This window comes from Microtus oregoni, unplaced genomic scaffold, assembly GCF_018167655.1.
Source record: "Microtus oregoni isolate MIOR12 unplaced genomic scaffold, Mior012 000019F_ref0000042, whole genome shotgun sequence".
NCBI lineage: Eukaryota > Metazoa > Chordata > Mammalia > Rodentia > Cricetidae > Microtus > Microtus oregoni.
The window spans coordinates 12,439,469-12,466,283 of record NW_024543078.1 but is presented as its reverse complement, the minus strand read 5'-3'; the positions used below and the strand labels follow the sequence as shown (position 1 = coordinate 12,466,283).

General features: G+C 44.8%; 1 protein-coding gene across 2 annotated transcripts in view; it reads left to right on the top strand.

The window, feature by feature from the left end:
- The window catches only part of Eml6 (EMAP like 6), a 269,547-nt gene that overhangs the window by 199,619 nt on the left and 43,113 nt on the right, over window positions 1–26,815 (top strand). For both annotated transcript variants that reach the window (XM_041669902.1, XM_041669901.1), the window contains exons 19-26: window positions 1,408–1,610; window positions 3,782–3,893; window positions 4,127–4,254; window positions 13,237–13,378; window positions 16,445–16,597; window positions 16,939–17,070; window positions 23,257–23,345; window positions 24,822–24,998. In XM_041669902.1, the coding sequence (XP_041525836.1) occupies window positions 1,408–1,610; window positions 3,782–3,893; window positions 4,127–4,254; window positions 13,237–13,378; window positions 16,445–16,597; window positions 16,939–17,070; window positions 23,257–23,345; window positions 24,822–24,998 (1,136 nt within the window). The remainder of the gene's footprint in view (window positions 1–1,407; window positions 1,611–3,781; window positions 3,894–4,126; window positions 4,255–13,236; window positions 13,379–16,444; window positions 16,598–16,938; window positions 17,071–23,256; window positions 23,346–24,821; window positions 24,999–26,815) is intronic.

The following is a 26,815-nucleotide window of genomic DNA, read 5'->3' as shown; positions in this document are numbered from 1 at the left end:
GGGTTTCTCATGTGTGTAGCTGAGAGCTGTCCCCTTGCCTTGGGATGAGGGGTCCTATTGTCATTATGTGGCCAGTCTCTCTGCAAACTGAAATAAAAATTTGCTTGATAAATACTCTCTCCCAATTCTGCACTGGACTGTTGATTGCATAAGATGTGAAACGTAGACCCCTGTATGATGCGATGCACGTTCATCAGAGTCTAGAAATCTTTTGAAAATACTCTGCTATGAAAATAGTGGTTTTTATATTTAGTCATCTGAACTGAAAGCAGTAATTTTGCTGTAATGCTGAGTAGGAAGTAATTACTTTGGCTGAGTGAATAATATTTTCAATATTTTGAGAATTCTTTTATTACTGCATCACCGAATTTAGCATATGAATTAAAGCCTGACTCTGTACCTAGAAGATGGTCAAAATAAGTCTTTGTTAGGTTATGTGTTGACAAGAGTAATAAGTAAACATGCGTGAACATGGGAAGCAGCCGACTTCTCACTTGTAGGTGTCATTACAATTGTATCTGAATTCCTAGTCCCGAGCCCATTAGCACAGTGAACACACGTGTGTAGCTGGCTGGTCTAACACTTTCCACTTTTAAGGGAAGGACAGTAGTAGCTGCCCAGGTATGGAGAAGTCAGCCAAGTGTAAATGTCCTGAGTGGAACTGGGTTATCAGTGATGGTCAGGGAATAGAGAAAATGGGAACACCTGGGGCCCAAACCTGACAATTTGTTCCTGTATACAATCTCTCCTCCACGACAGTTCCTTCTTACCCCAGGGTCATCATGAAAAGAGCTGAGACAGGCCATGCGGTGGTGGCGCACGCCTTTAATCCCAGCACTTGGGAGGCAGAGGGCAGGTGGATCTCTGTGAGTTTGAGGCCAACCTGGTCTACAAGAGCTAATTCCAGGACAGGCACCCAAAACTACAGAGAAACCCTGTCTCAAAAATCAAAAAAGAAAGAAAAGAAAAAGAATTGAGACAGAACACGTATAATGTTTACATATCACACCTACTGTCCATTCCGGACTTACACTTTCCTTCAGTTTCTTTAAGGCTTTCCTTGCCCCAAGCCACTGAGCCACTCTCCCCTTCAGCAGGCACAGGACTTACACTTAGGTTATGTGTGTGTCTTGGATTAGAAGGCATATTAAATCCTCCATCTAATCAGATCCGGGTTCCTTGACAGGGACTCTGTGCTTAAATTATATGCTAGCATTGAGCACCATGTCAGACAGAAAGTAGGAATCCCATAGATCCTGACAGAGTGGCTGAGTATCCTCATTAATACCGTTGTTTTTGCTATTTGGACACATAATGTAGATCATTTCTTCCCTGAAGATAATTCTTCTGTGTGCTCCGAGAAAGCCTCAACTTTCTAGGGTAATATATGCCCTTGTTCTGCTCCAGGTGGGGGCTTCACCTCCAAAAGGGGAATTTTTGGAAGTGCTGGAAAATTGGAAACAATGATGTGTGTTTCTTACGGGAGAGTGGAAGATCTAGTGTTCTCAGGGGCGGCCACAGGAGACATTTTCATCTGGAAGGATGTGCTGCTGCTGAAGACAGTGAAAGCTCATGACGGGCCCGTGTTTGCCATGTACGCGCTGGACAAGGTACGGCGCGTTTGTTGGGTTATTCTTCCTTATGGGCTTTAGAAGAACCACTGCGATGCCTGAATCTAAAAATAATCCTGTCTGAATCAGGATGTAGTTGTCAGAAAAGATTAGCCAAAGGATAATAAGGAAGAGAATACACAATTTTTATAATTTCTTTTTTTAGTAGCTGTCCATGTCCTGTTTCTCCATCTTCTCACATCTGGATCTCCCAATTGTCACTCCTAGGAATCCCTTAAGGAGTCTGTGTAGATATGGGCGCAGCAGCAGAAGAGACCACAGTGTATTGCAGTGATGTCTTCCTTTGCAGAGACACAGTATGCAAACACCTGAAGTGCCAGTGGTTACTTTATTATCCCACACGTTGGTTTGCTGTGGCCAAAGGTTATGTTCATAACAGGTTTGTTCCTGAATGGACAGGCTCGGTTGACAGGAGTGTTCAAGGATACACACGAGCTGTATTCCCACGCCAGGTCATTGTCCTAGTCTGTTCACTACCCGTCTCATGGTGTTCTTTATAAGGACACAGTGTTCTTTAGACAGTCTGTTTAAATCTCTTTCTTTCAATAAATATACCTGAAAATGACAACCTTTTCATTCAGTTCTAATTGCTGGTGGTACCAGTTCATCTGTGCTCTCCGACCTTCAGTTTAAGCTGCTCAACACATAATATATATATATATATATATATATATATATATATATATAGTTTTAAAATATATCAGTAAATATGTTGAGCTCACAACAAATGTAGGTCTTTATTAGAAGTACGGTTGTAATGATAGTTTTTTGTGGTTGAGCTCTTCTTTTTCTGGCAAATTTGATTTTGGCTAAGCTGTAAATGTTAGAAACAATTACAGCATAATGCAAAATCTGTGGAAGCCTAGAAGGCAGTATGGTTTAACTTAGTCAAATGCTCTTATTATTTAGGAAACTAAACTGTAAAGTCGCCATGAAAACCAAGACTAGTTCAACGTAATATACTCTATTTACATTTAATTTGAGGATTGACCCTCCTTGCTACAGTCCTATCAGGCTGTTCTCAGTAGCCACTGAAATTGGCTCTAGAACCCTAGGGGACTTTCAAGAGCCAAAGGTCCTCAGGTTCCAAAAAAAAAAGGAATATTTGCCTGCACACACCATGTACTTAGAGTTGTGCACACACGCACACACCATGTACTTAGAGTTGTGCACACACGCACACACCATGTACTTAGAGTTGTGCACACACGCACACACCATGTACTTAAAGTTGAGCACACACGCACACACCATGTACTTAGAGTTGTGCACACACGCACACACCATGTACTTAGAGTTGAGCACACACCATGTACTTAGAGTTGAGCACACACGCACACACCATGTACTTAGAGTTGTGCACACACCATGTACTTAGAGTTGCGCACACACGCACACACCATGTACTTAGAGTTGAGCACACACGCACACACCATGTACTTAGAGTTGTGCACACATGCACACACCATGTACTTAGAGTTGTGCACACACCATGTACTTAGAGTTGAGCACACACGCACACACCATGTACTTAGAGTTGTGCACACACCATGTACTTAGAGTTGTGCACACCCCACTGTGAACTTTGAATCCTATCCAGATTGCTTACAACAGCTAGCACAACGTAAATGCTATGCAAACCACTGGGGTTCTGCACTCGGAAAATGATGACAAAAGATGCTCAATACAGATGAAGTTTGTTGCTTCCCTCATAGTCTCAGCCTGTGAACTCAGAATCCAAAGATACAGAGAGCGACTTTAATAATAAGAACTTCAAAATACGATTTCCTAACTGAAATGTATTGAATTAAAAATTTGGTGGGTTGGAGATTTGACTCCGTGGTTAAGAAGACCCAGACTTGCCTCCTAGCACGCATATGGTAGCTCACAATCACCTGTCAGTTTAGTTCTTGGGGATGCAATACCTCTTTCTAGCTGCCACAGACACTTCATGCTCATGGTGCGCAGAAACACATGCAGGCAAAATAGTCAGACACATAAATAATGAAAACCTTTAAAATACTCTTATCACTGGATTTTTTTCACTTAGACGATATACATGGAACTACCTGACCTAAGGGGGACGCCTGGTGGGACCAGGAGAGTGACTGGTCATTTTGATGTGTACGTATAACCTTTCCCCATCATAGGGCTTTGTGACAGGTGGAAAAGATGGAATCGTGGAACTCTGGGATGATATGTTTGAAAGATGCCTGAAGACCTATGCCATCAAAAGGGCTGCGCTGTCAACCGGCTCCAAAGGTACCACCCTGGCTAGGCTATCGAAAGCATTCTGTTCACAGGAATGGGGCAGTTCTGCTAGCATCTTGCAGTGGAGCTTCTTAGCCAATCAGATTTCTTTCTTCCCGTCAGAACTCTCAGCCCTGGCAAGCATGTCAAGGGTGATTGCCTAGTACCTAGCTCTTTGGAAATAGAAGACACCATGTTGGCCCAACTTGGTGGTGTTTACTAAATTCAACATTTTCCCCTCTCAGGCCTGCTTTTGGAGGATAACCCTTCAATTCGTGCCATCACCCTGGGGCATGGACACATCCTTGTGGGAACAAAAAACGGAGAGATTTTAGAAATCGATAAGAGTGGCCCAATGACACTGCTTGTTCAGGTACCTCCTTTGTACATGTCGCAAACCATGTTCACGTCAAGACTGAGAAGGGTGTGGGGCAAAGGAGCGAAGAGTTCGCAGATTGCACAGTACACCCTGGGGTGCCCCAGCATGGTGTTCACTGGCTGTTGGTGTGCAGTGAGGATCACACACCAGCAATGACACTCATCCTAAGCGGACCACCTCTGTGGAGCCGGAGTCTAAGCACAGCGGATGGAACTGGTTCCTCCACTAGTGTGCTGCTCAGGGATGAGGCTTGGCAGATGGGGGAGCTTCTTTGGGCTCTTAGGCTGTTGGCAGAATTTGGTTCCTGCAACTGTAGGCCTGGTGTTTATTTTCTTGCTAACTGTTGCCCAGAGGTAACCGTCAATCAGTTATATATCCACCCAGAGTTCATTGGCATACACCGGATTTCTCATACACTTACTTTGTCAGAGTAAGCAAGAAAAAAAAATAGATATCGCAATTTATGCAATCACAAGTTCTCTGGAACTTTCTGTCACCTTTGCCATATTCCACTGGTTAGAATCAAGCCATGGGTCATACCACACTCAGGAGGAAATGCTTATGCCAGGCTTTGAAGAGCAAGGGACTCTGGAGATATTGCCTCAGGAACCTGTCTGTCAGACTCCACCCCTGGCCACCAGCCACAGATAGCCCAACCACATGTGAAACCTGTTTCTATAGTCACCAAGAGCTTTATCTCTTGGGAATACATGCTCAAAGTTCAGAATCTTATCATGCAAATCAGAGCCAAGTGTGGGTGACGCACATTAGATATATCTCCTTCTGATCTGTGGGTCCATTAAACTGATGACAGTTTTGCTGTTCCCCACATATTTCTTTAGGCCTTGCTTCACAGAACCACGTTGTGTTCTCCTCAACCCCCTCCCCTCAAGATACATACTTATACAGGGCCAAATTCGAGCAACACAGAAATGTTAGATGGACAGGCGGTCTGGCTGGTCTGGCAGCACGCTGCCCTTGCAGGTGAAGAGGCATGGCGAGCCATGATGGTGTGTTCAGAAGATGAAATGGAGAAATATGCTGTCTCGTTGGGTTTCTATTGCTGTTAATCGCAAGTTAAACATGAAGAGAGAACCCTGTCAGACAGCAAATGGGCTGATGAACACAGTTTTCAATAGAAGAAACACAGATAGACAATGAGTATTTTCAAAGGTGTTGAACACCCTTAGCCACCAGGGACATAAAAATTAAACAGCTGTAAGATTCCATCTCCAATGGCTACCATAAAAAAGTGTTGGCATAGATGTAATGAGTCTTCCTCTGTCCCATCAGCCAGCTCCCAAAGAGTGACATGGAGAGTTATTAATTATGAATGTTCAGCCTTAGCTTGGGCTTGTCCCACTGGCTCTTTTAATTTAACCTGTTTCTACTCATCCACATTTTGCCTTGGGGCTTCTTACCTTTCTTTCATTCTTTCTGCCCGACTTCTCGTTTCTTCCATGTCTGGCTGGCCCCTGACACCTCCCTGTCTTCTCCTTTTCTTTCTTCCTCTAAATTCCTCCTCCCACTTACTCTCCCTGCTCACCTATACCTCCTCCCTTGCTTTTGGCCGGTCAGCTTTTTATTAGACCAATCAAGTGCCTTAGGCAGGCAAGGTAAAACAGCAATACATCTTTACATAATGGAACAAATAAAACACATCTTTACACAGTTAGACAAACATTCTACAACATAAACAAATCAACATATCTTTGCATAGTCAAACAAATATTCTGCAACACATAGATATGGGATTAAAAAAAGGAAGTGTTCTTCACTGCTGCTGGCTGTGTGAACCACCGCAGTAATTTAGGAAAGAAGTATGAAGGGCTCTCAAAAACTTAAAAGTAGAACTTGTATATAACTCAGCTATGCACCCAAGAACCGTTCCCTCCCACAGGGACCTCTGCACGTGGGTGTTTCATGCTGCTCTTTCCGCAATAGCAAAGAAATGGAATCTGCTTACCCATTCCTCAGTGGATGAGTGGTAAAAGGAAATGGTATTTACTCAGATACCATTGCTCGGCTGTAAAGAAAATCTAATAATGAAATTTGCAGGAAAATGGATGAAACTGGAAAGGACAGCGAGTGAAGTAACCTGGGCTCAGAAAAACAAAAATTGAATATTCTCTGTCACATACAGATCCCAGCGTACGTGTATGCACATGTGTACATGGACACTGGCCATGGGGCTGCAGCCTGTGAAACATGTACAGAGATCAGTGGGGGGGGGGGTTGAGGAGGGAAGGGAGTTAAATGGAAGTGAAAAGTTCAAAGAATCAGAAAAAGGGGGGAGATGGGGGAGGAGATCAACAAAGCCTGTTTTAAAATGATATATGTGTGTTAAACTAATGAGATAGATAGATTGATGATAGGCAGATGACAGACAGACAGACAAGATAAACACTCTTTAAAAATCTAGTAAAAGGGGGGCTGGAGAGATGGCTCAGAGGTTAAGAGCACTGGCTGCTCTTCCAGAGGTTCTGAGTTCAATTCCCAGCAACCACATGGTGGCTCACAACCATCTGTACTGAGATCTGGCGTGCAGGCATACATGGAGGCAGAATGTTGTATACATAATAAATAAATAAATCTTAAAAAAAACCTAGTAAAAGCAAACCCGAAATCCCTACATCTGACTGTGCACCCCTCCCATGAGAGCCCTCCTGGAGACAGCCCCCTTGAGCCGTCTTTATTCTTTGTCTCTTTGCTTCTCTTGGTCCCTTACAAACTAATGTTTCCCTCTTTCTGATTATAACTTACTTAATACTATGGAAAAGCACATTTTAACCCTCAAAAGTTTAAAAATGTTTGGAAATTTTTTCCCATAAATGTTAGATTTCTCAGAGTTTTTGAAAATGTGATACAATTTAAACTGCAGTGTAAACTCTCCTAAGTTTATAAAATTTATATTATAGTTGAGGCAATTTTATTTAAATCTGCTATAAACATGATAATAAGGGCATTTCACCTTTTGGGTTTTACTGTTCTGTTCTCTCCTGTCTGCTACTGTTGCTCTAATAATGAAAGAATCCCTACTGTGGCCTGCTGAGTACCTACTGTGCCAGGCAGTACTATTGGCCACATTTATCTTCAGGACAGATTTAGCTGGTAAAGCTGTTTAACAGGTGAGGAATGGAAGCCTACTACATTTCCCACAGCTACATGCGAAGAATCCCAGAACCAAAACTCAAGCCCCATTTCCACCACTTTAGGCTACACCCCACTGTAGTAAATAGGGAGCGGTGGGGCTGCGTTCCCAGCACCCCGGCCGCCTGCTCGGCTAGCTTATGCCCCGAAATAACAACACACAAACTGTATTCTTTTAGACACTGATTGGCCCTTTAGCTCTAGCCCTTACTGGCTAATTCTGATATCCTGATCAACCCATCTCTAATAATCTGTGAGCACCGGTCTTACCGGGAAGATTCTAGCCCACATCCATCCTGGGTCGGAGCTTCCTTGCGTGTGTCTGCCCAGGAGCCGGGAGCATGGCGTCTCTCTCTCTGAGGCATCTGCTCCCGAGAGGAGAGCTGTGGAGTCTGAGCTCACTTCCTCTTCCTCCCAGCGTTCTGTTCTGTTTACTCCTCCCACCTATCTTCTAACCAATGAGGGCCAAGCAGTTTCTTTTTATTTAACCAATGACCTTCCTCCATCATTTCCCCTTTTTCGGTTTAAACAAACAAACAAACAAAAAGACTTTAACTTTAACATAGCAAAATTACATATAACGAAACAGTTATCAAGTAAAAGTTACAATAATCTTTATCATAACTAAGGAAAACTATAACTATAACTAACTATTCTTAACTCCATCAAAGACTCCAGAAAGATACAACACTACCTAAGCAAACAAGAAAAAAGCAACTTTTAAAACTCTAGAAATGACAGAGACATCTCGCTGCCTGAACAGTCACCCAAAGTTCCTCTGTACCGTTGGGGCATCCATCTTCAGTCTTCAGGCCCATGCTATCCAGAAGACATTTCCATAAAGCAGGAAAATTCAAAGTCAGTTCAGTCACTATCTGTTGTGTCCTGCAGACTGTCTCGCAGACTCTTTCATGAATCAGGAACCCCGAAAGATCATTTCACCTTAGGCAAGTTCAGTAGTCCTCTCTCTGTGGGTTCTCTGTGTCCAGTTTATGCAATAGTCCAGGCAAGAGCAGTTTCTTGCCCAAATGGCTATCAAACTCCATAACGAGCCTCTTCGATGCCCATCTTCCTCTTGAAGTAGATTGGTGCTGCCAGGAGCAGAGTGTCTCATTGTCATGAAAAGTCCTAAGTTATTAAAACATTTAAAATGCCATATTCTATAATTTTTGAAAAATATGAAGAATGCCTATCTAAAATATATCTACGCACATCTAGAAAATATTAACTAACATGACTACAAACTTGACTATTGATTATCCATCAACAACCTATATTTCCTAATTATACATTACATTTTAATAATGAACTACACAATCACAATACCTTAATCAATATCAGAAATACATATACATATAACAAAATTGACCATAAATCTCTATCAATAAAGCAAAATCTATACTAATGCAAATTATTCATACCTATATCATATCCCCCTTTAAATGTAAAAGAACGTTTATAACCCATATTTGGGAACACGGGCGCAGTTTTTTCTCTCCAAACTGCTTCCTGCTGAATGGGGGCGTCGTTAATTAGGTCTTTCATGTTATAACCTGTGTGCTAGTTTCATCTTAGTTGGCAGTTGAGCGAAGCAATTTTTTGAAGGCGTGCACAGGAACCATTCAGGAGGACGTGGTCTATCATACCACATTGGGATGGAAGCAATCCACAGACTCTCACCCTCTGTGAAAACAAAATAAGAAACTCCTTTCCAAAGTATCATATCCTTAGATCCAAATTCAAAATATCTATGTTGAATTAGTTCAGCAGCATTTATAATAAATATCTTTTAGCAGCTGTTGCTCCTTCCTCAGCATTCAAATAATTCAAAGAGAGCATAATAGCATACAGTATCAAGATTCTCTGTGTATTTTCCATCTTTGTTCACTTTATTTTAACCTCTATTTTGTTTATTTTTACTTTTAACTCTTTGCTTTTTGAGACAGGTTCTCTGTATCTTTGACCTGAAGTAACTCTGTAGACCAGGCTGTCTTTGAACTCTCAGAGATCCGCCTGTCTCTGCCTCCCAGGCATTCGGGATTAAAGGTGTACACTACTTACTACACCTTGAACTCACAGAGATCTGTTTGTCTCTGCCTTCTAGGCACTGGGATTAAAGGCATGTGCTACCACACCTTGAAGTCACAGAGGTCAATCTCCCTCTGCCTTCCAAGTGTTGGGATTAAAGGTGTGTACTACCACACACAACAACTCTCTTCCTTTTTTTTTTTTACTTTACGAACTTCAACTTTTAGTCTGCATATATTTTTAACACACTGTAAACCATTTAAAAATTTTCTTTGTCTTTGAATCTCTCTTTACTGTATATCTCTCTTTTTCTGACCACATGAGTCTTTAATTTACCAAGCAATATCAGTAGGATTAAAGGCGTGGCTTTGCCGGCTGGATCCAGCCCATTCCTTAGCTTTCCGGCCTCCTGGCTGAGGTACTGGCTGTAGCCATGTTTATAGCCACAACTCTATGGTGTTTCAAGGTCCCTGCCAGCAAGCGAGCTTCAGCAGCCTGTGCTTGCAAACCGCACGAACCGCCTGCATAATAGAGTCAGAATTTACCCTGGCAGGACAGCCCAGAAAGCTGGCATTTTTAAACGGTGCAGCTTTTTTTCCTGTTACGGCTGAAAACCGAAACGCATGCGTTCAGCTTTTCGTCAACACCATTTAAGTGTTTCGTGGCAGGACCTCTTAATGAGCTGCAGGGTTTTGCAGCTAAAGCTGAGTCAGGAAGCTTCTCTTAGATGAGAGCGCTTGCTTGCCTCTAGCAAGCAGAGTGCCACAAATGCTTTAAAGCCAGAGTTCACGCTGGCAGCACAGCCTCAAGAAGCTGCGCTTTAAAATGACGCAGCGTTTTTTCTGCTGCTGTTGCCGAATCAGGAAATCTCTCCACAGCACGCCACCAACAAACAGCAAAAATCTGTGTTAAACTCTCTCTCCCTTATTTTTAAGCCTTCTCAGGTTTTTTAAGTGGGTTTAGTCCATCACGTGAGGCGCCAATTGTAGTAATAAGGGTGGCGGGGCTGCGTCCCGCCACCTGGCTAGCTTTATACCCAAAATAATTACACGAAAACTGTATTCTCTGTCTGCTGTGGGGTTAGTGAAGATCTTTTCCCATTCTGTAGGCTGCTGTTTGTCTTGTTGACTGTGTCCTTTGCTTTACAGAAGGTTTTTAGTTTCAGGAGATCACATTAATTGTTTCTCTCAGTATCTGTGCTGCTGGGGTTATATTTAGGAAATGGTCTCCTGTGCCAATGTGTTCAAGTGTACTTCCCACTTTCCCTTCTATGAGGTTCAGTGTGGCTGGCTTTATGTTGAGGTCTTTGTTGCATTTAGACTTGGGTTTTGTGCATGGTGATAGATGGGTCTGTTTTCATTCTTCTACATGTTCATATCCAGTTATGCCAGCACCATTTGTTGAATATGCTTTCTTTTTCCATTTTGTATTTTTTACTTCTTTGTCAAAAATCAGGTATGTAGATTATTATCCAGGTCTTTGATTTGGTTCCACTGTCCTCCTGTCTGTTTATATGCCAGTACCAGGCTGTTTTCAGTACTGTAGGTAGCTCTGTAGTAGAGTTTGAAGTCAGGGATTGTGATGCCTCCAGAAGTTCCTTTATTGTACGGGGTTGTTTGGCTATCCTGGTTTTTTGCTTTTCCATATGAAGTTGAGTACTGTTCTTTTGAGGTTTGTGAAGAATTTTGCTAGGATTTTGATGGGCATTGCATTGAATCTGTAGATTGCTTTTGGTAAGATTGCCATTTTTACTATGTTAATTCTACCTACCCAAGAGCATGGGAGATCTTTATACTTTCTGGTGTCTTCTTCCATTTCTTTCTTCAAAGATTTAAAGTTCTTGTCATATAAGTCTTCCACTTGTTTGGTTAGGGTTACTCCAAGATATTTTATGCTATTTATGGCTATTGTGAAGGTTGATGTTTCTCTGATTTCCTTCTTAGCCCATTTATGATCTGTGTACAGGAGGGCTACTGATTTTTTTTTTTTTAGTTAATCTTGTATCTTGCTACATTGCTGAAAGTGAAACAGATATTTAAAAGAATCACAGAGCCTGCTGTGCAAAGAGACTGTCAAATAAAGCTCTCGGCAGAGCCAGTTAGTCTAGAGAGAGTAGGGATGGCCTGTCACCCATCCTGTGTGACTCTGAGGTGAGAGACTTTTAAAGACCCCAGCACTGGGGATGCAGAGTGTCATGATCGCATGGGGTGATGAGCAGAGCCTATCTGCCCAGCCCCACCTTTCTCCAGGTACATGACTATCTAGGAGGGCCTCCCAAATCACTGTTTGCTCAGACAACTTACCAGTCAAACTGCCGTCCAGTTTCTCTTTGGAAAGCTGCCTGTTCCCCCAAAGTATCTCAACTACAAGCCCTCCAGGGGCATGTGGGCTGCCTTCTTACTGCTCTAAGCACAGCATCTGGAATCGGCTTAGTTAACGGTCTTTTTATTGCTGTGTGGTACAAATCTCTTCTCTATGCTGCTTTATTGGGAGATAAATTATTTTTTTCTTCATGTTAAGTGTTGCTATTTAAAATACTGAGGTTTTGTTTTGTTTTTATTATTTTTATTTTGTTTTGTTTTGTATTGTTTTGAGACACGGTTTGTCTGTATAGTTCCTGGAATTCACTCTATAGACCAGGCTGACCTAGAACTCACAGAGATCTACCTGCCTCTGCCTTCCAAGTGCTAGGATTAAAGGCCTGTGCTACTGTCACCCAAGTGTTGCTATTTCAAATACTGTTTTATCTCAGTCACTGTTTCTAAGGCAGCCGGAGTGTGTGTTTGTGATAAGACACAGGCATCTGAAATGGCCTCTGTGTGTATTACTAAGCACCTTTCATCTTGCTGGTGATTACACTTGGCACATGGGCACACCGATTTATGAACAAATGCTGAATCTGGGCTGTGCCTATGACTCTGAGTCAAAATTTAGATTTCTTTCTTTTCAGCCAGACGAAACGCATCCTGTAGCTCAGTGGGAGAATGCTTAAGTAGTATGTATGAGGCCCTGGGTTCAGTCCCAGTATGGGGGCAGGAGAGAACCAAGTCCAGTGTAGGAACCAGAGTGTTGCTGTCTAGTTCCATGGCCAAGATGGATGGCCTCTACGCCTTAGAGTGTGGTTTCACCAAAGGCAATAGTAGCTTCAGCACAGTGTGTTTACATCGTGTGCTCAGGATCTGGGGAGATGCTCAGTTAAAGGGTTTGCTGTGCCAGCATGAGGCCCTGAATTGAGATCCCCAGTACCCACTTAAAAGCTGGATATGGTGGCATGCCTCTAACTGCAAGGCCGAGGCTGCGGCTGGGCAGAGTCAGGGGGCTCCCTGGAGCTCTGTGGTCAGCCAGCTTGGCTAACCCACTGAGAGACCCTTTTCAAATGTTAAAGTGGACAGCAATGAAGAGCACACCCAGGGTTGACCTCTGGTCTCACACAGAAAGCCCAGATATACTATGTAGATGATACACATACGCGAATACACACAAAACAGGGGGGACGGGCTGGGAGTTTTACAGTTTACCTGGATATTTGTTGCTGCATGGGAAAATGTCTTCCATGCTATAAACAAACCTATAGGCAGTGAGTCCTGTGTTTTCCTTTCTGAAAGAATGGTTAGTCTCCTAAATCGCTAGCTTAAAGGCTGTACGTAAGAAATGACTTAATTCAGTCATCTTGGCTCAAGGAAACTGTTTATTCGCGTCTTAGCCTGTCTGAGGCACTCTCAGCCTGAATATGCAGCCCCAGCTGAAGGAAGGCTAGCCAGGAAGCACGGTTTACCCTGTTCCGTTCCTCTCCCACAGGGACACATGGAAGGGGAAGTATGGGGGCTGGCAGCGCACCCTCTCCTGCCCATCTGCGCAACAGTAAGCGATGACAAGACCCTTCGGATCTGGGAATTATCCTCCCAGCACCGTATGCTGGCAGTACGGAAACTTAAAAAAGGTACACAGCATCTTACACTCATTCATCAGCTACCATTACACACCCCCAAAATAGCCCAAGCAAGAGAATTCAGGGTTCACCATGCAGTTAAAACTAAGAACACACAGAGAATTTTCCAGAAGTTGGTCTCATTTTAGAGTGCCCCGGCACCATTCACTTCGTACTGCGCAGGCGCTGGCCGTCAGGGGCTGTAGCCCTCCTCGTTGAGAGCTGAAGTGCTTCAGCTTATAAAGTAAAACAGATGAAGGCAACCACTATTTATCCCTATAATTTATGTTTATGGAAAATGAAAGGTTAGTTTGGTAGAAAAAAATGGTTGATGTCATAAATGTGTGTTGGACAATTGGCGTGCAGTAGGTTCCGCAGCTGCTTCTTGAGTGGCCCTGTGTGACAGGCGCGTGGGGATCCCACAGAGATGGTGAGATCTGAAAGGAGTCCCTGCAGCAGCTGGCCTGCTTCCTTGGGTAATCGGAGAGGAGCTTAAAATAGGACTACTTAAAAGGTGGACAGGAATGAAAAGGCCGGGAACAGTGCAGGGCTGTGCCATTAGCGACCGCAGATGCCGTTGCCAGGCCTGGGCTTGAAAAGACAGAAGGACCAAGGTGTTGGTGGGATGGGGAGTGAGAGCCAGGTGAGACAGCAGCTTTGCAGGAGGGAGTTGGAGGAGCAAGCACTCCCAGGCCTTCACCTTCGGTTCTATGCTTCATTGTGGCCAAACCTACCCAGACACCAAGAGGCCGGGGCGCCCCTGACACTCTGCACTCAGGCCAGCTTCAGGCAGACAAGTGATGATGGGTGGAGAGTAGAATAGTTGTCCCACGGGCACAAGAGGCCGTGAAAGCTCAACTCAGACCCTTCACCCTTCACCTGGACTGCTTTCTTAGGAAGAGATGAGGGACTCGAGCCTCGTGGTCACAATTAAGGCAGGAAAGACTGAGCTTGGGCCCTGCCCCCCCCCCCCTTTTGTGCTGAGTCATTCTGCAGACACGGGGAGCATCTAAAGCGAGCAGCGTCAAAATGAAAGCCTAGGGCTGGCCGCGGCAGCTGGGAGCCAGAACCATGCTAGCACAATCACTTTACTCAGCAGGTGTAGGGGTTCTCTCCCTCTCAGCCTCTGGGCCCCCAGGTCGAGAGGGGAAGGAGGCAGAAGGGGCAACAGAAAGCTTTGTACGTGACCCATGAGCACGAAATGGAGACAGACCCCTGAGACAGATTTTGGTGAATCAGCTCGATTTTATTCCAGAGCGTAAGGGATATATAGGATTGGGGAGCCTGGGGGCAAACCCTAATTTGCGCTAAGTGTCACGCTCCTATCACAAGACTTTGTATGTGGCGGTAGAGTCCTGCAGCAGAACTCCTAGGGCAAGTCTGCGTAGGAGAATCTGGGCCAAGGTTTAAGTTAACGATGACAGCTTTGGATAAGGCCAGTCCTCTAGGCCTGGGACGTCCTCCAGATAAGGGTGGTAGAGAGCAGGAGGCATTACTGAAAGGAGGGAGCTGTCAGGCCCACACGGCACACTGCGACCTCTAAGCAGCCAGCAGAGACCCAGTGAGGGAGGCTGTCATTCTCATGGTTTGGAGACAGGTTACTAGAGTAGCTTGGTCGAGGTCCCCTGAGTACTAAATAGCGAAACTGAATGCACACTGCAGCATGGTGGCCTCACAGAGCAGCCTGTGCCCTGGTTGTCACACATTGCCTCACTTTCCCCTGGACAGCTACAACTCGGCAGATGGTGGAGCAAGGATTTCAAGCAAGTCCAAAGCCATGCTCTGAACGACTGAATTGTCTAGCCCACTAGGACTTTCTGTGGAAGCTAGCTAATGGACTTTAATCCCTGGATTAAAAATTAGTTGAGAAACTACTGCTCTTAGATGACAGTTCCATCTAGTTCCCCCTGCTCGCCTGGTGTAATTATTACCGTCTCTCCTTTCACCCTAAGACACAGCCCAGTTTGTCGGGTAATCAGGCTCACAGCACCCTGCTGGTGCTGCCTAGGCTAGCTAGTCCTTGTATCTTTCCACTAGCAGCAGGGCTGACTCACACTAGGGAATAAGCACTAAGTGGACAAGCGAATGGAGATGTTGTCTACATAAACCAATTCGAGGTTATTAGAATGAACACCATACTTGACGTCTGTCAGCAGAGCCGTAGGTCCCTACGGAAGCCAGACGGAGCTGCTGGAGCTGCATCCGCACACGGCAGCATGGCTACGGTTGTGACAACCAGAATTTTCCGACTTCTGCATTGTGCATTATGATCCATGAGGCAGAGAAATTAAAACTATGAGGGGTTTTTCTAAATAAACAAATGTGTATGCCAGTCGAGATATCCTAAAAAGCAGCTTCTAGAAATTTTGTTGGAGAATTCACGCTCTTGAATGTTTCCTCTCTTCTCAGAGGGTATGTTATCCACTAGCCCACTTGCACCCACTCACCCTACCTACCTTAAAGGCCCGGATACTCCAAGGTAAAGAAATGAATGAATAAATCTTGTGGATATTAAGATTTTATTTTTAAGATTGATTTTTTAAAATGATGTGTGTCTGTGTGCCTGTGTGGAGATGTGAGCATATGCATGCAGGTGTCCGATTTCCTGAAGCCAACTGATGTGGGCATCGGGAACCAAGCCGAGGTCCTTTGCAAGAGCAGTGCGTGCGCTTGACCATTTCTCCATTTCTCCAGCTCTAAACATGTGATTTTGGTAGTATGTGAGAGGAAGACATAGTTAAATTATGATAATTTTCACAGATTTAAAAATATTTGTTTTATGGACACACATGTCATACATACAGACATGAAGATGAGAGACAACTCTTGGGAGTTCGTCCTCTCCTTCTGCTGTGGGTTCTCAGGTTCAAACTCAGGTTGTCAGGCTTATATAAGAAGTGCTTTTGCCCACAGAACTGTCCCGCCAGTTCCCACTGATGAAATCTGAATCCCCACCTGGGTAGCTAGTGGCCCAGCCACACATAAACATGTGATACACGCGCCCACATTTCTCCCGTCTCTGCCTGCTCGGCTCAATGGCAGAACACTCAACTATGATTTCCTCGGACCCCTGTATAGGAGGAAGATGCTGTGCCTTCTCCCCTGATGGGAAAGCCTTGGCAGTTGGCTTGAACGATGGGAGTTTCTTGGTGGTAAATGCTGACACGGTGGAAGACATGGTCTCCTTCCATCACAGAAAAGAGATGATCTCCGACATTAAATTCTCAAAAGGTGAGCCGGGCCGTGGTGGTGCACACGCCTTTAACTCCAGCACTCAGGAGGCAGAGGCAGGCGGGTCTCTGTGAGTTCAAGACAAGTCTGGTCTACAGAATGAGTTCCAGGACAACCAGAGGTGTCACACAGAGAAACCCTGTCTTAAAAAAGAAAAATTAAAAAGGTGAATATGGTAATAGATACTTGAAAAAAAATTGCACTCTTGAGACAAAAAAAAAATATAAGAATGGACTGTCCTAAAAGTTTCTTTGACTTTACTCCCACTTGAGAATCTTAAGTTCCTGGAGATGAATCTCTCCATCAAATGTGTTGCTGTTTACTGTATCTTTTCTCGGTAGATACAGGAAAATACCTTGCAGTGGCATCCCACGATAACTTCGTGGACATTTACAACGTACTTACAAGCAAGAGGGTCGGCATCTGTAAAGGGGCGACCAGCTACATCACACACATCGACTGGGATTCCAGAGGTAAAGCGGGTTGTGGCTTTAAGATAAAACTTAAACTCTGTTGTCTGTTTGAGCATCATCTCTAGAGAGAATGGTGGTTGAGCTTTAGAGGGGAACAGGAAGAGGCGGGCCCACGGCAGCGTATGAGGCTCACCTGAGAGCCCAGGAGAGGCTGCTGTAACCATTTGGAGTATTTTCCTGTTCTGTGAAGATCTTAACTAACTGAAGCCATCATGAAAACATGTGCTGCCCTGAGTTACCATTCATGCCTTGGGTTCCATGTGATCCGTCCTTGCCTTTCTACTCAGTCTTCCTGACCAACACTATCTCTGGGAGATCGTTCCCAAAGTCTCAAGCAATTTCCATCTGTCAGTGAAGCTAGACAGCTATGCTCGGCTCCCCTGAATTTATCTATGCTCCCCAAAGCTCCTAGCTTCCCTCTTTGTCTCCTCCAAGTTACTTCCACAAGCCATGAAGCTTTGTCTGTTTAATACAGCTAGCATCTGCAAAATCTTAAGACAGAAAACGGGGGTCTAGAAGTGAGGCATGGCTCATATTCTCTGTGAAAGTTTTGACTTCCGGAGGGAGGTGGGATCATTCTGAAGGAAACTGGACTGTGATGATGCAGAAGGAAAGAAGCTGCAGTCCTGGAGGAAGGAGTGAGGGGGCTCGGGATGGGCCGTGTCAGTGGGGTGGACCGGAAGTGCAGCACAGGGACTCGCCATTGGATCCTGGAGACTCATGCATTTAGGAGCGGGCAGGATCCTCACTTACAAAGAAGTCCTAGTCTGTTGTGGTGGAAGAGTACAGTGCATGTTCTGAGGAGAGAGCTCCGAGGGAAAGCCTAGGCATGGATCACCAGACAGCCACAGAGGGTGTCCCAGGCCACAGGAACGTGGTGTGCAGAGCTGAGAAGGTGGGAGGGTCAGGGGTGCTTGACTGAGCAGTGAAGGAAAGGAATCTGGAGAGTCCGACCAAGGCGGAGCCCTTCTGTCAAGCTCGCTCACGCAGAATTTGGTTCTGGAGGCATTGAGGAGCTCCAGGTTATTTTGAGTGGGGCATCCCCAAAAGCAACTAATAAAAGTCAGAGGAAACTGGCAAAGGTCTGAGCCAGGAAGAGATTCCTGCAGGGACTCTGGGATACTTTATTTCAAGTTTTGTTTTGTTTTGTTTTGTTTTGTTTTGAGGTAGCTGTTGTCCAGGCCGGGCAGCTGTTTAGCTGTGTCTGGATTTGCTCTGGAATTTGAACTTTATTTGAGCTGTATGGCCAGCAGCAGTTTTTGTACAGTAAATGGAGAGAAAGACATGTGACTTATCGTAAGAGGCGCCAGGCCCAGTGAGGGCAGAGGGAAATCAGATAAATCTCCCTAGCTTTCAGGTCAGGGCTGTGCCAGACAGGCAGAGAGGCAAGGGCGTGAGATGGAATTTGTAGCCAGGCAGAAGCAGGGCTGCTGGTGTCACCTGGGATTGGTGAGGCTGAGGGGTCAGTGGGGACAGCTGCCTCTCACTCCTACTTCTGTTATATTCTCTGTTCTATTGTTTTAAAAACCCAAGCAGGCAATGGTCGTCCCTCTTTCTTCTTCTCTGTGTGTGGCAGGATTAGATGATGCTTCAGAGCCCACCACACACACAGCCGTGGCCCTGGACGTAAGGCGTGAAATCTCCCATCTGCCATCACTGTTAGGGGGATTAAAAACCCGCCAGTGGTTTTACTTCGGAAGTGAAGGACCATCAGGAGATTCTGATTTGGAAGATTTTTAAAGAGATTTTAAAGGGAAAATATATAAATATTTTACCAGTATTAAATGTACCAGTTGAAGCATGGCGAATACTCTCCTTGTTGTATGGCCATTATCATTATCCACCCCGAGAACTCACTTCATCTCGCAGGACCAGAGCTCCATACCCAGCAGACGATGGCTCTCCTGTAAATCCCTAGACACTTCCATTCCGTGCCTTTTGGATTGGACTTCTCTATGCACCTCATCTTAGTAAAACCTCACATTGCTGTTTTTCTGTTACTAGTTCAGTTCCCTCCACACGGTGTCCTCGGGGATCAGAATTCCCTTCCTAAGGCAGCTGATTGCTGTCTGTGTGTCTGCTCCACATTTGGCTTTGGTGTTTATCTGCTGGTACACACCTAGGTTGCCTCCACTCTAGCAATTGTGAACAATGCCACCATGAATCTGGGTGCACAAGTGTCTTTCCAAGCCTCTGTTATCAATGTGTGGGGTGTATACCCGGGGTGGAGGTCCTTAGGTCTGCTGGCGAGGTTTTTCTGAGAAACTCAGAAGCTGCACGGCTTTGCCCTCTTGCCAGGGGCCGTCCACAAGGGCCCCAGTCAGCCCCACCCTTCTTAACACTTGGGCTCGCTCTCTGTCTGGCTGGTAACTGTCCTAACAGACACACGGAGGTGCTATACTGTGGTGTGGGTTTACGTTTGGAGAGTTAGGTTCGTTTTGTTTCTGTCAGGTGTGTAGGCCTTGCATCGCATGCTGGAGACTCAAGAAGAAAGCCAGGATGGAAAAGCCATGATCTTTGTGGTCATGACCAGGTTGTTGCTAGGGGGTGGGGGAACTCCGAGTGGAGCCATCACCTGGTGGGAGAGAGGGGCAATACCTTACTGTCCTCTATTCTAACCCAGGCCAGCCACTAGGACTGGGGAGGCACTCTGAGTAAGACGAAGGAAAAGTCGGCGTTTTTGAAGAACCAACTGACAGCCCTTTCTAAAAGGGCCTTCGGTCAGAGTCCCTATGGCTTGAGAGCATGTGTTTTTAAAGTCTAAACCAGCTTGAGAACAGGAGCAGGTGCACCCATGCCTCTTGCTAGCTTAACTACAGTCCTGTCAGCTGTCAACTCTCCGTCATCCAGATATCCCAGGTCCCAGCTATCTCGGGCATGTGCCATGCTCCTGCAAGAGCAGCCTAGCTTTTCATAGCGGAGGCCTCGAGAGCATGGAAGGGGTAAAGAGCAAAATTTAGATACAGGGGGTTTGTTTGTCAGAAATAGTGAGAGCATCTGCTATATCCAGCTGTCTCAGCAGGGGTGGGAATGGCGTAGGTGCAGGCGCAGGCACAGCCTCAGCCTCAGCAGCCTTCGTGACCATGGCAACAGCAGGCTCATTTGCTCTTGCAGGAACATCAATTCCCCAAAGGAGGGCTCATGCATGGAATAGTAGAGAAAAGAATGCATGGGGAGAGGCAAAACACAGGATTTATTGTAGGTAGTAAAAGTTCGTTTCTGAAACCAGTAGGATCTTTAGTCAATCAACAGTTGGGAACTTCACAAGATACTTGGTTTCTATTTTCACTTCAAATGGCCTGGCAAGTTTGATCCTTGTAGTACTACTCTGGAATTACCCTGACACGTGAGATGCCTGGCAACTGGGCTAACACATGTGGCCTTTACTGCGTGTGGTTGACTATCTCTCCTTAGCTGTCAGGACAGGTTTTTTGCTTTTTCTTTTTTTCTTCGTTTGTTTAATTTTTTTTCTGCCCTGTTTTTCTGTGTGAGCAGACTTTTCTAGTGATAAAAACGTGGGCACTGAAAGAATTCAGTTTGTATTATTTGGGGACAAGAATATAGATAATATAGACCTTTTTGTCTTTGCTTCTGCTCCTTGTCCTCAGATTTCTCTCCGTGTGTGTGTGTGTGTGTGTGTGTGTGTGTGTGTGTACATACACTTGGAGGCAGGGGTAAAAAGAGAAAGCAAAGAAAGAGAATGGACGGTAGGCAGAGGAAGAAGAAGGCTGGTGACCTATTTCTACCATGTAATAATTAAAGGAAGGGAGAACACACATGCCCATGATTATGGCTTGCTTAAACATGAAAATAGTTGGTTTTAATTCATAGTCTGTCTTTCAAGGAACAGAAGCCTGCTCAGATTAGCTGAAATTTCAAAGTAATGATGTAGAATGCTTCATAGCCTCCGAGAGCGGGAAGCACCTAAGGAACCGGCTTTAAGAATGAACTGTAAACCAGGCCTGGTGGACCACACCTTTAATCCCAGCATCCAGGAATCAGAGGCAGGAGGATCTCTGTGAGTTCGAGGCCTACCTGGTTTACAAAGTGAGTTCCAGGACAGCCAAGGCTGTTATACAGAGAAACCCTGTCTCTAAAACAAAGCAAAACAGCAGCAACAAAAAAAAAAAAAAAAACAATGAACTGGGAACTTCTGAGGAACGAACAAAGCAGTTGCTTTCTCTTTCCCTGCTTGGGGCAGCTGCTCCCACAGTTGCTCCTCTGGGTCTTGTGTGAAGCTGTGCCCCCAGCCAGTACACATGAACATCCCCTAACTCAGTTCTACCCTCTCAGTTTCATTTGTCCCCAACTCTCGACTCCAAAATCCACATCTCGTCCCAGCTGGGAATCCACTCAATGCCAACTTCTAGGAGAGACAATTTTTTATTGCCTAGCCCAGTGTGGGTTCATCTTCAGTTGAGGTGACTCTAAGGAAAAGGCAGGCCAAGCGAGTGCCCACAGGTGTCTGGCATTGTGTGGCGCTTCTTGTGTTTGTCTCCCTTGAGTCTCTAACACCCTTGCGGTCCTTTCATCACCTAGACAGCTCAGTATTTGGAGGTTTAATTGTGAAGTGTGATCTTAAAAGACTGTAGTTAGGCTGGGCGGTGGTGGCACACGCCTTTAATCCCAGCCCTGGGGAGGCAGAGGCAGGCAGATCTCTGTGAGTTCGAGGCCAGCCTGGTCTACAAGAGCTAGTTACACAGAGAAACCCTGTCTAGAAAAACAAAACAAACAAAACAAAAACTGTAGTTAGTAAGGAGAGCTGTTCCAATGGTGTCAGACTTCCAGTCCTGAGTTCTCCAGTACCTTATCTTCCGAGTCATCAAGGAATGGCTGCATCAGAAAATGTCTGACCTGAGACTTTTAATCTCTTTCCCACATATTTTACAGTCACTTTTGAAAGTCCTAATGATATATTTTCTCTGCTGGTAAATTTAGTTCATTAGAAAAGTAATACTTGCTCACTTCCTGCTGCTGGGCAGTGAGCGGTCACTTAATCCCCCTCATTTCTTTCTTTGTTGTTGTTCATTCATGCATGTTTAGCCATAGCAAAGTCTGTCTACCCCAGAACCCCCCTTCCAGCTCCCCTCAATCCTCGGAGTCTATGCAGTCCCACCCCCAGTCATGTGATACCTTACCAAATTAGAAACTGTTAGACCAGATTAGCAGGGAAGAGCCTGGAGAGCCTCAATCCAATCCTTAGTTCATCCCTTGGAAACACCCAGACCTCCTCTCGATTTCAGACCAAGTAATAATACATGTTACAGGCAGCATGCAGAGCCCAGGGGAATCTCTCGGTATTGTTTTTCCTACGAGCGTACCACAGCGTATAGATGCACAGTTGTGGGGGGAAAAGGAAATATCACTCTGTGTAAACTGCTTACAGGTCAAAAGGTCCCGCATCAAGTGAGCTCCTAGCTGTGGAAGCTGGGTCTTCTCCAACACTCGGCGTTCTCTAAAGTATTGTCATGTCCAAACCTGATTGAAATTTTCTGTAACTAAACCATTGCAAAAAAGAATAGTAGATGCCATCCGCCAACACACGACACTTTCCATTCCTGAAGGATTGCTGCTTTGGACGAGGAGAGCTGAGTCTTTTCCACCATCAGTCACAGCGAATGAGACTGGCTGTATAGTGCTCACCATTTTATTTGAGGATCGCCTCTGTCTGCTTTTGAAGTCTTCAACTAAGACAAGGTTGGGAGGGGCAGGATTTGAAGCTTGCTTTGTGTGTCTTTCTCATCCCTAGCTTTAAAGGCAGATTTAGAAATTAAAAGCAAGCAAATACAGTTCTCAGGGGCACCTCACTTCCGATGCCAGAACAGTTGTCCTTCCCTCATTTACACAGACAGCAGTGGGGAAAACAGGTGAAAATTGGCATTTTGTTAGAGCTTGGAAAATTATAGCTCCTTTCAGTGCTGCTGAACAAGAGACTCGCCTCAGTTCTTACGTTATTGGACAGACACTTGGGGTCAAATTTTATGAGGCCCTTTTTTGAATTAGAACTTTGGGCATTATCTCATATAATGTGTTGATATTTATGTGCTTCTGGAATAATGTAGCATATATTTAATTCAATTTATGAGACTAATTAAAATGAATGAAATTGTGGCAGCCATGCTTAGCATTTTATAACAAAATAATAAATACACAGTGTAATTCACCCTCTTGTTTCTACCATAACAGGGAAATTGTTGCAAGTTAATTCAGGTGCCAAAGAACAACTTTTCTTTGAAGCTCCAAGAGGCAGAAGACATATAATAAGACCGTCTGAGGTAACAGTCCAACATAAAGATTTTAAAAGGTATTTGGGGGCTGGAGCGGTGGCTCAGTGGTCTTGTAAGGGCACTGGCTGCTCTTCCAGAGGCCTCGGGTTTAATTCCCAGAGCCCACGTGGCAGCTCACACCTGTCTGTGGCTCCAGTTCCACGGCTTCTGACACCCTCGCACAGACATGCATGCAGGCAAAACACCAATGCACATAAAATGGAAAAATAAATTATATATTTAAAAAAAGATATTTGCCTTGGTTGAAAATTATACATTCTAATCAAGCCTGTCGATCTTAATTATGAACACAGGGTGCTGTCTACCTTTGTGCTTTTGGATTTCTAAATATTAGCCGTTAAGCTGTTTTTCTGACTTGTGAGGGCAAGGGCTGACTGTGTCCCTGACATCAATGGCATTCTGCTCAGCTTTGTTTCCCGAGGGCCATGAGTCTGCTAATAAGCTGGATGGCTCGTCGTGCCATTTTGTACAATGCTTTCTTATGATTGTAAATTTTTAGATAGTCTATTAGCATTCATTTGTAATAATAAACAATATTATCCATAATGAAACAGAAGTCGAACCAATCCAGTGCCAGACTATTTTTTCCCCATGTCCTTTACCTCACATATAGTTTTTTAATAATTAAGGCCAAGCCTGTGAAAAACTTAGAATCTGGTACCTGCTGCTGATGCTGGCAACCTAAATTCAATCCTCAGCAGCCACAGAGCAGAAGGGGAGTTCAGACTCCCCACCCACACTGCAGCATGAGTACCCCGACTCTCATGTACAGATACACAACCAAAATCTTTTTAAAAATTTTGTAATATCTACTAGCTCAGGGATTCTTTGCCAGAAGCAGTTGCCTGCTGGAACATTTGTTGGTGTCCATGGAGAAGGGCGGTACTGGCATCCAAGGGGTGAAGGCCAGGCATGCTGTTAAACATGGCGTCCTGCACAGACCGTTATCCTACAGCAAAGAATGACCTGGCACAAGGTGTCAGAGCTGGGCTGACAATAACCGATCTAGTTCATGAATGACACCATGATTAAAAATTTAGTTAAAACCTTACAAACCTTTGTTATGGTCAGAGTTCCAAAAGTACAAAGTATGCTTTTGGTCTAGGAAAAATATTCAAGTATGTTTGACAGTCGTATTGGCTTATTGAGAAAAGGCAATACTACTTTAAATATGCAACTCGGGGGCTGGATACAATGCTTGTGTCCAGTAATGTTAGCGCCTGGGAGGCTGGGACAGGATTGCTGAGAGTTCCGGGCCAGGCGGGGCTACAATCTGAGACCCTGTCTCATAAAGAGTACGATAATAATGGCACTAAGAATTGGAGCTCAGCACCCAGTACAAATGCCTGCTGTTGGAGAGCTTGTCATCTCCAGCTAACGACTCATTTGAAAATGGGTTCTCTTAAATAAAACAAGAAGAAACGGGACTCTGCAACACGGTCACGCCCTTTCATCCCCCTGCAGATTGAGAAGATAGAATGGGACACATGGACCTGTGTCCTGGGACCCACCTGTGAAGGAATCTGGCCAGCACACAGCGATGTGACTGATGTCAACGCTGCCAGTCTCACTAAAGATGGCGCCCTCTTAGCCACTGGGGATGACTTCGGCTTTGTTAAGCTTTTTTCGTATCCTGTCAAGGTAATAGTGCATGTTTGTCAGAGATTTGATCTGTCAGTAATTTTCCTAAACCTACCTATTGCAGCTGTGTGGATTTTTTTTTTTACTTGAATGCATAGGCAGTCCGAAATGGTATTTATTACTTCTGTAATGCTGTGTAGAAACCTCCCTGGTACTGTTTTTAAGTGGACTACTTAAGTGAAATTCTCGTGACATAGAGGTTCCCCCAGATCCTCATCGTATGAACTGTGAATTCGATGTCATCTTGACACTTAACACTCTGCTGTTCCGACTGTTCTAGCATAGGTCTGGAGACTAGGAACCTGCTGTCCCTGCAAGCAGCACAAGTAATTGTTTTGAAACAGCTTCTGTTGTTAACAGACATCACTTGGCCCCGAGCCCCTGTGTGTGGCCTGCACCCTGCCTCTTGACCACTGAGACATCTTTCCAGTTCTCTAACAGCCTTTGTATGTAGGAACGTTGTAAGCTCATCTCCAACTCTGGTCATCTCCAGTCCCTTCTGCCATTCCCCTTGTGCTATGATTTCTAGCTGCTCTTCCACTCTGCTGACATCAGTCCCTTCTCCAGCTGCCTAGCGGAGAGTGAGTGCTTCAGATAGACCCTGACTAGCTCACAGGACAGCCAGACTATTAGCTTCTTGGTTTTGATTTTACAGTTCCATTGAATAAAATGAAACTGTCACCAAGTGAGCTAAAATCATAGCTGAACTATGCATGGAGCTGTCGTTCTCGGGAGCGTTCACGTTCCCACCCTGTACTTGCAGAATCTAGTGTCTGAAGTCTGGTTAGAGCACTTTGTATCCATACCAAGAGAACGTTCATCATGCTTAGCATGTCTGTCCTAGCCACGTCTTTCAATACCTTCGAGACTGTGACTCCATTCTAGCCCCATGCCGTCTCAATCTTACAATCTTATTTCTACATCATGGGAAGAGATATCAGTCAAATGCCGGTGCCAGGTGCCCCCATCCGGGTCCCTTCCACGTGTCACTCTGCATTTAGTTCCAATTCTGTAACTGATAACAGATATTCAAAACTCTCTAGCTAAACAGTACCGCAGCTTCCTCCAAGACATTATTAAAATACTTAGTGTCTGATAAAAAGCCAGCAACTAAAACATAGTGGGCTCAGGCAGCTCAACAGACCCAGGTCTAAGGTGGTGGATCCATGGTACAGCCTGACTCACCCAAGTACTGTGTTCAGTCTCCACAGCCTTAAAACAAAGACTGGGGATGGAGAAATAGCAAACAGAACACAGTGGTTTACATCCGTAAGTTTTTGAGGCACCTTCATGCTGTTTTCCATAATGCTGTGCCAATTTGCATTCTCTCCAACAGTAGCTTAGCATTTCCGTCAGTGTTCCCTTTTCTCCACGCCCTCCCAAACACTTGTTCTTTTGTTTCCTTGGGTACCAGCTCTCCTAACATATGTGGTGATATCTCCTCATGGTTTCACTTTGCGTTCCTCTGGTAAGCGAGGTCTGGTGACTTTCCATACCCCATTTTCCATTTCCATGTTGCTTTTTTTGTTTTCTTTTTGTTTTTGCAGAAATATCTGTTCAGGTTCTTTGTCCTATCAATCTATCTATCAGTTTATTAATCAATCTATCTATCTATCTATCTATCTCTGTCTTTCTCTCCAGTTTACTTTTTAAAATTATTATTTTAAGAATTGTGTGTGTGTATGTGTGTGTGAGTAGAAGTGCCCCCAGAGACCAGAAAGGGGTCTTAGATCCTCTGGAACTGGAGTAAATGTGGTTTCAGAGTCTAACATGGGTGCTAGGCATCGAACTCCAGTCCACTGGAAGAGCAGAAGGCC